Raw genomic sequence first — 11,648 nt, 5'->3', positions numbered from 1 at the left:
TATGTGTATGTGCATGTGTGTTTCTGTTTACTGAAGAGTGACATCAAGTGTGTATGTATTGTATTGAAAATTATGCTATTGTGTCATCTGAGCTGTTCTTAGAGATTACTGTCATATAGCATATACGTATTACATTTTCAGCTCTGTGTTGTGCTGTCTGGCCTTTAATCCCGTGCATATACAACATACAGTATATAAATTCAACCTAGTTTCACCCAGCTGAGGTGTGTCTCTGTGTGTGCGTGTATGCGTTAACGGAGAGCACTGCAAAATTCCCTTCAGCTTGTTATAGCTGACCTAAGCCTTTCTTGTAAATTTTCACAATTGTCTGAAATTTCATTTGAAAGTTGAAAGCTACAGGAGCAAGTAAACTGACCTCAAGTGCACAACATTTTAACATTCAACACAGCATTAATTATTTGTACAATATTAGTTTGATTAAGCTGGTTAACATCAAAGATTATGGTCATGGCAACTTAAATCCACATACTTAAGCTTGCTCGTACTGCTGAGATGAGAGAAACATGCTCAGCTAATTAAAAACAAACATTTTAAACACTGATACTGAATGTTGCTACTGGATGAGAGTATGTAATGCAGAATAGTCTCATACTGATCTCATTCACAGCGGACGGGTTGATACTGTGTTGCATCTTGTCTGTAGGGATGGCAAATGTCAGCAAGGCCAGCGTGTGGTGGGGCAGAAGAGGAGTTGGCATGCTGCAGCTCTTTTGGATTTTCATAGAACGTGAGTCTTTACTATTATGTACTACTACTGTACTACTACTACTACTACTACTATCTATCTATATAGTTTATATATCTATCTATATAGTATATAGGCTTTTCTTTTTCTTTTAATATATATTAAAAAATATTTTAACTAATAATTAGGGTAGGCCTTTTCTAATTCCCTCTTTTTGATAACCATACTCTATAGACAAAAATATTGAGATATCTGACCATTAAATCAATGGGGACTTTAATGACATTACATTCCAAATGTATGGATATCTTTGCAGCTATAACAGCTTCCACTCTTCTGTGAAGGCTTTCCACAAGTGTTTCTGGGAAAATTTTTGTCCTTTCATACAGTAGAGCATTTGTGAGCTCAGGCACTCATGTTGGACCTAAAGGCCTGGCTCACAATATCTGTTCAAGTTCGTCCCAAAGGTGTTGGATGGGGTTGAGGTCAGGGCTCTGTGTGGGCCACTCGAGTTCTTCCACACCAAACTCATCAAACCATGTCTTTATTGACTTTGCTTTGTGCGGGACACAGTCATGCTGGAATAGAAAAGGTCCTTCCCCAAAAGTTGGAAGCATAGCATTGTACAAAATGTCTTGGTATACTGAAGTATTAAGATTTCCCGTTACTGGAGGTAAGGGGCCAACTCTCTGAAAAACAGCTCTGTACCACACCTGAATTCAATAATGAGATGTGTCCCAATACTTTTGTCTCTATAGTGTATATTTGATGATATTTTAATATGAAGCCTTTCTGCCTCCTAATGTGATCCCATTTTCCCTGTAAACTTTGTCATGTTCTGGATTGCTCACTAAATTGAGTAATCCAGAACAACAAATTGTTGAAAACAGAATGTTGATATTTTTACATTTATTAAATTAAAGTCACAGAAATGTACATTATGCTTAACTGCCAGGCACATTATATAAAAAGACCTTTTTTTCTTTTTCTTTTTATTTTACCGAAGCCTTTATTTGTCCATGCCCCCATGATCAAAGACTTGACTTTTACCTGAGGATATATACAGTGTATTGTTGACATCTAAAATTTAACTGAGGGAAACAACACTTGACTGTTTGCTTCACATCTCCTTCCTCTACTCTCTTTTTATTGCCTCAGTTCCTCCATCCCTCCAGCATCCTTCTCTCCCCCTCTCCCTGCCAGTCCACATGTCGGTTGTCCCTCCTCCATGGCAGTTCCTCCCTCTTTCCCAGGCAGAGCTGGGCCCTCTTTTCTCCAACTCCAGCCCCTTCTCCTTCTCCCAGAGCCTGTTTATGGTGCCCCCACACCGCCAGGTCCCCAGAGTGGGCCTCCAGGCTTCATTTGGCCCTTACTCAGTTACACAGGTAAGAGAGGTAAAGCAGAGGACAGATGAGAAATGTGGATGAGTTGATTGAAGATGGAAATGTACACTTATTCTCTATCAACCGCTGAAGCCATGTAGTTATTTGCCTCTTTTCTTTTCACAGCTAATATCAGAGCCTATCTTCTCCACCTCTCCACTTCTCTCTGCCTCCCTCCTGTCAGAGCATGTGGAGAGAGAGAATGATGAGAGAGGACAGAAGAGATTCAGGGTGAGGATTCTGTTCCACAAGCAGGGTGACACCAGCACCAGAGGAACCTGCATCACCCTGCATGCCTTCAAGGAGACAGAGGAGCACAAGGCCTCCTGTATGACGCAGGTGAGATTCTCTCTCAACCTCTCTCAACTCATTCACTTCACAATTTGCCTCTCCTTTCCTATTTCTGTCTGTCCATCTGTCCGTCCAGCCTCCCCTAGGGCTGTGTGTGGTAACTCTGACACTGCCCAGTGACTGGTTCAACCAAGCCAACCAGTCTTATCAGGATTTGGACACGCAGCACAGCAGTATCCATCTTCGTCGTCGGGTGCAGAAGCGGGAATGGCAGCAGGGTAAACATCAGCGTGGGTACTTGAGCAACCATCAGCATGCAACTTCTTCTTCAATGAGGTGAGGTCTTGAAGTTTAACATTTCTTTTTTCATCGTTCACTCATTTCATTTCACTGGCTTGGAATGAATTATTATGTGCATGCAGAATATGTTCAGCTCTTACATTCAGTGTGTAGGCTCTGACCTTGTCAGTCCTCACAAGGAAACATCACACTCAGCAAAGTGAGGAGTTCTCTTCTAGGGAAAGAAAGGGAAAGTCACTGTGGTGAAGCAGCTTTTCAAATGATGTAGGAACAGCAGCAGCAGTAACAGCAGGTGATTTCATCAGTGGTGTGAGCAGTGTGGCGGCAGACATGCAGCAAGAGTGACCACAGCACTGATAGCTTAAGTAAAGGTGGAAGAACTACTCAGAGCTTGTAGCAGTACCACAGTGTAGAAATACTCTGTTACATGTAAAAGTCACACATTTCAATTTTTATAAGTACATAACTATGAGCACCAAAATATACTTTAAAGTAATCATAATGTAGAATAGTGTATTTATAATATTGTAATAATGTTTATGTGTTATTTATTGTATTATTTAGTGATTCATTAACGTGTGCTTTCCTTGCTGAAGCTGGTAAAGGTGGTTTATCCTGAGTTTAGTGTTGTAAAACCGTTCTTAAGTACAGTGCTTTAGTAAATCTTCTTTGTCACTCTCCACCACTGAGCTTAAGTACGTTTTCATGATTTATTGGATGTATGTTGAAGTGAGAGGAGTTTGACGTGTGAGTGTAGCAGCAGTTGACTTTGTGAACTGGCCTCAGTTCTGTCTCATTCACTTTGTGAGACACACTGCCAGATTCACTCACCTTTCCCATTGGAAAAAGTGAAGCATCTTGTGCTGCTCCTCATCGTGCAGGGAAATTATCCAGAAATGTATTTGCCACACCAACCAGTAAGTCTTCATCCTTGAATTAATCTGCAATGAATTAGGTATTATAAATACAAAATAGCATATAAAATGACTAAACTCCTATGGTAAATTACTGCTGAAAGACAAAAGTCTAAACTTTATGATAGGTTCATAAGGAATCTCATCAATATTTATTTGACTACACAACACAACCTGCTCAAAGTACTGAAATTTGGCACCAACTGATCTGTGGGGTTATGTGAATAGGTCCTCATAGTAGTAGTCCGATGTGATTCTGTTGGTACCATTAAAAGTACTGAGTATCTGAAGTGGAAACGGGATTCCAATTTGAAGCAGTTCTTGATCACTTGAGGCTCCTACTGGCTGGTTAAGAGGAGTGAGGAGTCAGCAGTCAGTGGTATTAAACAGAGCAATTTTCAAAAAATATGAATCCAACCACAACCGCAACCACAACCACAAAAAGTGTGAGGCACTGTCACAAATGTGCACTAAACAAATCAGGCTGATTGGTCCGTTATTCGGTATGGACACATACGCACGCATCACATATATGGACACCAACTGTTATGTCACAGATGGACTGGAAGAAGCAACCTTACATAGAAATGTAGGCTAATCAATTGTGCTAATGATCAAATTTCAAAAACAGGGATTTACACTTAAGTGGGTTTCCTGGATCCAACCCAGCCCATTGTCTTTAGACAGGAGTCTGGTCATAACAGAAAAGCTGAGAGTGGACAGACATGTTTGAAACTGTTAGTGTGGGTTCTTGTTTTCCTTGAAGAGTCACAAGTGATGACGATCCTTTTCTCATTTGCCTGGGTGAGATTAATTTATGCCCTCATTCAGATACCATTCAGGTGTCGAGGGAGACACCCGGGGGGATGTGCCACGGGCCCTCAGATACCAGCGGGGCCCCATGAAAAACCAGATACAGCTTTACTATTCTTCCTTCGATACAGTGGCTGACCTAGAGCTGACACCAGAAGGGTACGTGGTGAGAGAGACTCTTTGACTTTTAGGTTTTTTCACTAATGTTCAAGAATTGATTTCAGTCTGTCATATTCTAACATCTGTTGATCTTGTTCCCACTGACCATCCATCCAGATGTGTGGCAGACCGAGTGGCACCATCTCAGAGGCAACTCTTCCATATCAAAGCTGTGACTCTGAAGGAGGAGGAGCAGAAAGAAAGAGGGGATAGCAGAACCAAAGAACAAGAAGCTTGTTTGAACGGGCAGGAAGAGGAAGAGCTCACTTTGGACTCCCATGTTGTGATTCGCTATCACAGGGGCCTGGTCCTGATAGGACAGCCAGTCAGGGTGTCTGTGAATCTGAGAGCCAACTTCAGTGCTGAGTTTGTTGTCATAAGGTAAACACAAAATTATATCAGTGCAATCTGATTTTTTTTGATATGCTGTCATATATCACGTTTTGGATCACTAACCGCCAACAAACTCATGTAGTTTTACATTGAAAATCTATGTGTCTTCAGGCTGAAAGTGAAGAAAGGCTTGGTGTCAATGGTGGCCCAGAGAACTCTGACCTCTGACCTGTGGGGAGTAACCCTGGAAAAAAGCCAAGGCTCCAAACACGACGTGTTGTCCATCTTCTGCCACAAACACAGCATACTGAAACACACACACAAGTAGGTCAAGAGTTTGATTACACCTTAGGTCAGTGTGTCAATGAGCCACTACAGTCAACAAAAGCATGGAGGCAAACAAAATGAGCTCATTTACTTAATGTGTTATGTTTGCTTTGAACTAAAATTGCTCAATCACCATGTAACCAAGGTGACAGTGTAGGACATGTCTCCTCACTATGTTGCGCTCAGTCTCTGATCTCTGTTGCCCCGCAGTCCCAGTCTCCTCCAGCAGGTGGTGTGTCTGTCAGTCGATGGCCTGAAGCAGAGCTTCGGTGTTGCCATGGCAGTGCCTGCTAACTGGTGGGTAGAGTACTCCGGAAGTAGTAACCCTTTATCACCACACAAGACAGCAGTGAGCATCTTCTCCTTTGCAGATCGGCATATCTTTGGAATTGCTCCCATTACAGAGGTGCTTCATTCTCTCATTCATTCAATCAGTTTTCAAGCATATTTTTATCAGCACTCAAATCCATTTAATCTGATTTTTTAAAACATCTTTTTTGATTGTATGTTTTCTGATCCTGTTCATCAGAGTAACACAATCATCAACACAGCTATACTGACCAACCAGCCGGTTTCACTTCCTGTCATTGTATTGGCCATAAGTCGTGATGGGAAGGTGTCAGATGTCACCTCTGCAGTCACATGTCACTCTCTGAACGAGAACACTGTCAAGGTAAATAAATATAATGTAAGATGAAATGCAGTTAAACACAAAAAGATTAGTCAGAGTTTTTAACCTCAGACTCTTTTTTTGTCTAATGCTCAACTTTAAAATAGGAAGGGGAAGCATAGGGTAACCGCTGATGTTAACTAAATCATCATCATTTGAAAACATAAACAAATATTGTTATATTGTGACCTCTCCCAGAGGACAGAGGCTGTCTGACTTGCTATCAAGGAAAGATTTTGGTATATTTGGTCAAAGTTGGTTAAATCTGCAGTTGCTGATTTTTTCTATATTTGACGTCTGAATTATATTGTTTGTCTATGTTTAATTAGATAACAATATGTCTGTGTCCTTACCACAGGTGTCCAGTGATTGCTCTACTCTCTTTGTGGATGGCAGCGAATCAGGATTGGGTAACACATGTGCAATGGTGGAGTTTCTACTGGGCACACTCCGTGGCTCTGTGTGCCTGCAGGTGTGGGCTCCTTCAGTGCCCTTGAGAGTGTCCTTGTCAGATCCGGTTCTCAATGCCATTGATGGTTGGAACCACTTCACAGATAAAGGGTGAGAGACAGCCCCAGTGTGTCTTTACCTGTGGCTTATTTAGCCTGTTTATGGAGAAGGCTGTATCTGCAGACTGGAGACTCTGAATGTGTTTGTTTGGCTATAACTTGACAATAATGTCCAAAAAACAAGGGAAATCCAGGTAGCATAGGCCTAAATGATGCAGCAGCATTCCAGACAACATCGGCATATTTTGGATTCACTGAATATAGAGAAGCTAAATGGTTTCTTCTTGCCTTAAAACAATAAAAAAAATAGTCTGTCTCCACTACTACTGCAGGGTATTTGTGTTGATTTTTTCAAGTGATTTGATGAATTAAAAAGCGACTCACAACTGGTTCAGGCAGCAAATTGGTGAAATTAGTTTTTCAGTGAAAGAAAAACTTTACATTTTATTTCTTTTAAACAAACAAAAGTTATGTTTACATTCAGCATCACTTAAACAGCTACATTTCTTTAAAAAAAAACATTGTGTGCAATTGTTAAACAAATGGGTTAAGTATATTTGTTTCTTCAAACAGATTTTTATAGTAATGCAGTTTACATATATATTTACTAGCTATTTCTGCATATCTTGGCACATTACCAGCACCTGTAGATCAGCAGAATAGCATGTGTTGCATCACACAGGATTACGTTTGCATGCATGTGCACCCTTGTGAGCATGCATGAGATAAACAGGTTGGGGACCAATGCATAGGAAAACTGTTTCAAGTGCTACTGGTGATGAGCAGCTCCACAGGAAACCTTCAAGACATGCTAAGGCTAAGAGCTGTAACTGCACTGGGAGATCCAAGATTACTATAAATAAATGTTGATATATTTTTATGCTTCGTATGATCATTTGTATTGTCTCACACACAGGTAAATTTGCTAAGGCCTTTAGTCTGTGTGTATCCTCTCTCCTCAGGTGTGTGCCAGTGTATCAGCGCTCCTCAGTCCAGGTTCTGACTCAGTTCACAGCTCAGGACTCCCACAGCAGAACCACACACCTTCTGGGTTCTTCTGATTGGTTTGTGGATGTTACTGAGCTGGTCCTTGACTTGCTGAGAATAGAAGACCCTCGAGTGGCTTCCATTGGAACCCAGAACAACCTGATTGGTTTACAACCAGGAAAGACATCACTCCATGTAGGTGATAGTCAGTGTAGTACAAGAATTCAGTTACTGAGCATCATCATTAACATCCTTATTACTCTCTTCCTCTCTCTCAGATCATCTCTAAGCAGTGGGATGGTGTGCTGGGCAGAAGTGACATCACTGTGACCTCTGACCCCGTCACCCCTGGGGATCTGTCGGTGCAGGTCGTCAGTGGCCTTGGCATGTCAGTCATGGCAAGCCCTACACACCCTTCCATCATCACAGCAACAGTGACAGCCTACAACATTCTCTACAACCATCACCAGGTGAGAGACAAGTTCATTTCTGATGTGATGAGTGAAGACAAATTTTTCACGTGTGTAAGGTACATCTAGTCGATGCACTGGGATGCGTCTTTGGTGATGTCACCCTCGTCCAGGTGACTCAGCTGGGGTTGATCAGACCCCAACTTGCACCCCAACAGCAACTGTAATTCAATTAATACAACAACAGCATCATGACATAGTCAGTATTTTGGCCTAGAACAGAAATTTTATGGCAACAGTCTTGAAATGTGGAGGATGAATCCTAATGACTTTTCACATGGTAACCAAAGAGTTTGCTTTTCTAACGAATTATCTTGGCCATCTATATGATGAATTGGCACAGAATTTGGTGCAGGCCTTTGTGTTCTCCAGAGGTTGAATTGCTGGAAACTGCATTAATTCAGACACTGAGGAGCAGTAAAGCTAGCTGACATCAGCTCATTCATTCGTTCACGCTTCATCAGCACTGGCTTATTCACCAATCGCTTGGCTACCAGCTGACTAGCAACATTTAGTCATTCATGCAGGTGACCATTATTACCCGACCCTTCTCTACTCTGCCTCACTATTCTGCTGGATTTTGTAATTCTCTAAACCCAACTATGTGACAAACATACAGACACAAACCAGATATGACAAACATTCCTTTAAACTTTATTTTATCATGCTTCACCCAACTGCTTCTGTGTACAACTGAGTACACCACAATGAATGCCATCAAGGGAGAGGGATGAGTGTGAAAGTGTGTGCCAGTAACTGTAAGCTTTTCACCGCTCTTTTAAGTTGCATTCAGTCAGACATTTTAAGTTTCAAGCTTACTGAGTTGCAGTAGACCTTTGTGTCTCTGATCACTTTATTTGTTTTTCCAAAAATGACATGACATTTCTTCCGGGAGTGCAGTTAGTGACAGTGTAGGCTCCATGTTAGCTGCAGCAGCCTGATGGAGTTGGGTTACTTGGCTAGCTTTTATTTATGTATTTATTCACATAAAATAGCAATGTAAAATTGTTATTGTTTAAATGATTAATCTTTTATTCATATCCTATTGTGTCCCTCCAGGAGGCATCTATCAGCGTCTGGCTCCAGTTCAGTGACGACACTGCCTCGCTCCTTTCCTCCTTCAGTGACCTTCCCTATTTCTTGCGTCTCTCCTCATTGGCTGAGACTGTGGTTGTGGTGACGCCCGGCCCCAGCCAACGCATCTTCGCTCAGGGTGATGGAGGTGGGCCTTTATTGCGTACAGAACTTCTGGTCTCAACCTGTGCTGACCAGCCAATCACCTCCAACTCCATCAGTGAAGGCGATAGGGACTGGATAAACACTGGAGGTGGAGGAGGAGGAGGAGGAGGAGGAGGAGGGACCAGGAGGCTGGCAAGAGGATCTGGTTGGATAAGAGTCAACCTACACTTGGACTTCTTGCCGCCAGTAGGAGACAACAATGAAGACGGCGAGGAGTTTGAGTTTGACGTTTCAGACACACTGGTTGAGTCAGATAGTGACATCTATGTATCAAACTTTGACAGCAAGGAAAGTGGGAATGTAAGCAGTGATTACTATGGCAGAATGGGTGAGAAGATGACTAACAGAAACTGGAACGAGATGGGGACTGGAGGGATGGTCAGTCGGAACAATCTGGAAAGAGCTGTGCTGATGCCAAGCCAGGAGGAGGGTGCTGTGTACTTCTCCCCTAGCCAGGAGAAAAAGGAAGAGGGCAAGGAGGACGAGGAGGAAGGACAGGGAGCCCGAGAGCTAGAGGTCGGTGTGGGTGCTGTCCTCTCTCTGCTCTGTCTCTCTGCCGTCCTCTTCCTAGCAAACTGTCTGCCCTGTGCCCTGCGAGATCAGAGGAGGACAATGAAGGACGAGGAGAGAGAAGGGGAACCAGAGGGAGGTGCAAAGGAAGATGAGGCTGTAGAAACGATGAAGACAGAGATAGTGGACTGGCAGGCAGAGCAGAAGAAGAAGGCAGAAAGTGAAGAAAAGATTGAGCAGCAGCAGCAGGAGGGGAAGAATAAGGAGTGTATTACAGAAGTAGAAATTATTTGCTGATACGCAGGTCAAGCTGAATTTCTTACAAAATCAGTACTCACTTTGACAGAATAATCACAAGGAAGATGAAGCAGAGTCATTATTGTACCCTCACGCTATCAACGTGTTTAGTTCAATTAGACAAACCTTAGCAGGGCTGTCATAGATACTTTACAGTTTTTGATTGCTCTACTCAATATTTGTTTGTTTCCCACAGTGAAAATTATGATATCACTTTTTTAGGGTTTAATTGTTTGCATTATTTTTTGCCATTACCCAAATGGCACAGTGCTGTGTGATGTGGCTGCTGTGCCATTTAATCTGTAAATTTCTTGTCATACTCTCAAAGTTATAAAACAACATACTAATATTTAATTGGTTAAAAATATTAGAACTTTCTTGGAGCTAAGAAATATATTCAGAGAAATATGTTCAAACTCAAGCGAAGCTTTTCTGTGAAGTGACAAATCTGATTAAATTATGCATTCTGACATCTCAGCAGTGCTTGTGGCAGCCAGTGAACCATACAATTGTATTATATTGAATAATTATTCTGTAATTAGAAACAATATGTTTAACTCTAAATAGAATGTTTGGTTTTCAGAATATATGTCATTTTGTCAGTTGTGTGTTTCTGGTTCCTTAACAGTGTGTTTCAAATAAAGTGTGCTTTATGAAGCGTTCTACTTTTTACAAAATAGAAAATGCTAAAAGCTGATCCTTAGATTAGAATGGAAGAAGGTTTGATGAAGTGGAGCTGTTCAACATTCAAAACTTAGATGAAACAGCAGTCATGAGTGAATAGTGTGGAGAGCATAGGGCTGTTGTTGGATTTGACTCAAAATAATACCAGACATTGTCTGTGTGGATTTTTCAGTGGAAATAATGAAGTCAGAAATATTCCCTACCCATTACCCAATCTGAATGAACCTCGAATAGCCAAACTCCCATAATTCAAAGTTTTCATCAAAATACCAGTAATAGTGCCGTAAGGGTAATTTGAGAGGTTAAAATACGAAACATACGAGGAAGACCACCCACAAGCAGAGTGGCGCAGCGGAAGCGTGCTGGGCCCATAACCCAGAGGTCGATGGATCGAAACCATCCTCTGCTAGGTATTTTCTTCTCAGACCGATGATCCGTACAGGGAACCAAAGCGGCAGCGGATCACAGCCGAATGAACCGCTATAAAACCCTTTAATGAATTTATATTGTCATACATTTGCTGTGGTGATACCAAAAAGAAACCTCATTGCATTGTTTCCTATCAAAAACCTGTACACGAAAAATAAGCTGTATTCTGTATTTTTACCATTTCTACTGTTTATTATTTATTTGCTATTTACATCTGTATTTACTGATATTCTTATCGTGAATGCATTGTTTAATAATCCAGAATATAACTAAGGTGTATTTAAAGTCTGGAAACTTTATTAAATGTTTAAATAATTAAATTATTTATTTTTTATTATTATTATTTAAATAAATGATCAGCCTCATATGTAACTGAAATGAAATGACTATAAATTATGTAAAAGGTGTTTCTTGCAGACAGACTCTCCTACTCTGTCTAACTTTAACTGTATCCATAATTAAAGTTAATGTTGGAAATAACTGATGGTAAAAAAAACAAAAAAAAACCGACAAAAAAAGTTGTGGATTTTTTTAGATCTACGATTAGCACACACCTTTAATTAAATGCTGAATCGGGAAAAACAAAATACACAAACTGAATTGATTGACTCCACTGTTCGTCTTAACT

General features: G+C 41.1%; 1 protein-coding gene across 1 annotated transcript; it reads left to right on the top strand.

Moving 5' to 3' along the window:
* The first annotated feature begins 666 nt into the window (after positions 1 to 666).
* On the top strand, positions 667 to 10,553 carry tmem132a (transmembrane protein 132A). The gene is made up of 13 exons (XM_046378767.1): positions 667 to 748; positions 1,865 to 2,091; positions 2,215 to 2,427; positions 2,516 to 2,673; positions 4,479 to 4,565; positions 4,683 to 4,946; positions 5,070 to 5,222; positions 5,436 to 5,631; positions 5,755 to 5,898; positions 6,254 to 6,456; positions 7,367 to 7,586; positions 7,670 to 7,861; positions 8,921 to 10,553. The coding sequence occupies exons 1-13, from the start codon at positions 667 to 669 to the stop codon at positions 9,905 to 9,907; spliced, it is 3,126 nt and encodes a 1,041-aa protein (XP_046234723.1). The 3' UTR covers positions 9,908 to 10,553.
* The last annotated feature ends 1,095 nt before the right edge of the window (positions 10,554 to 11,648 follow it).

The sequence above is a fragment of the Scatophagus argus genome, chromosome 2 (assembly GCF_020382885.2).
Source record: "Scatophagus argus isolate fScaArg1 chromosome 2, fScaArg1.pri, whole genome shotgun sequence".
In the NCBI taxonomy this organism is placed as follows: domain Eukaryota; kingdom Metazoa; phylum Chordata; class Actinopteri; family Scatophagidae; genus Scatophagus; species Scatophagus argus.
The sequence above is the reverse complement of the archived record's forward strand: the minus strand, read 5'-3'. Positions and strand labels throughout refer to the sequence as shown.

What these genes read in the sequence shown, in the direction of transcription:
- tmem132a (XM_046378767.1), top strand. Translation starts at nt 667, where the DNA reads ATGGCAAATGTCAGCAAGGCCAGCGTGTGGTGGGGCAGAAGAGGAGTT. An exon ending in GCCCTTACTCAGTTACACAG is followed by an intron (nt 2,092 to 2,214) that starts GTAAGAGAGGTA and finishes TTCTTTTCACAG; the next exon opens with CTAATATCAGAGCCTATCTT. An exon ending in AACCACTTCACAGATAAAGG is followed by an intron (nt 6,457 to 7,366) that starts GTGAGAGACAGC and finishes CTCTCTCCTCAG; the next exon opens with GTGTGTGCCAGTGTATCAGC.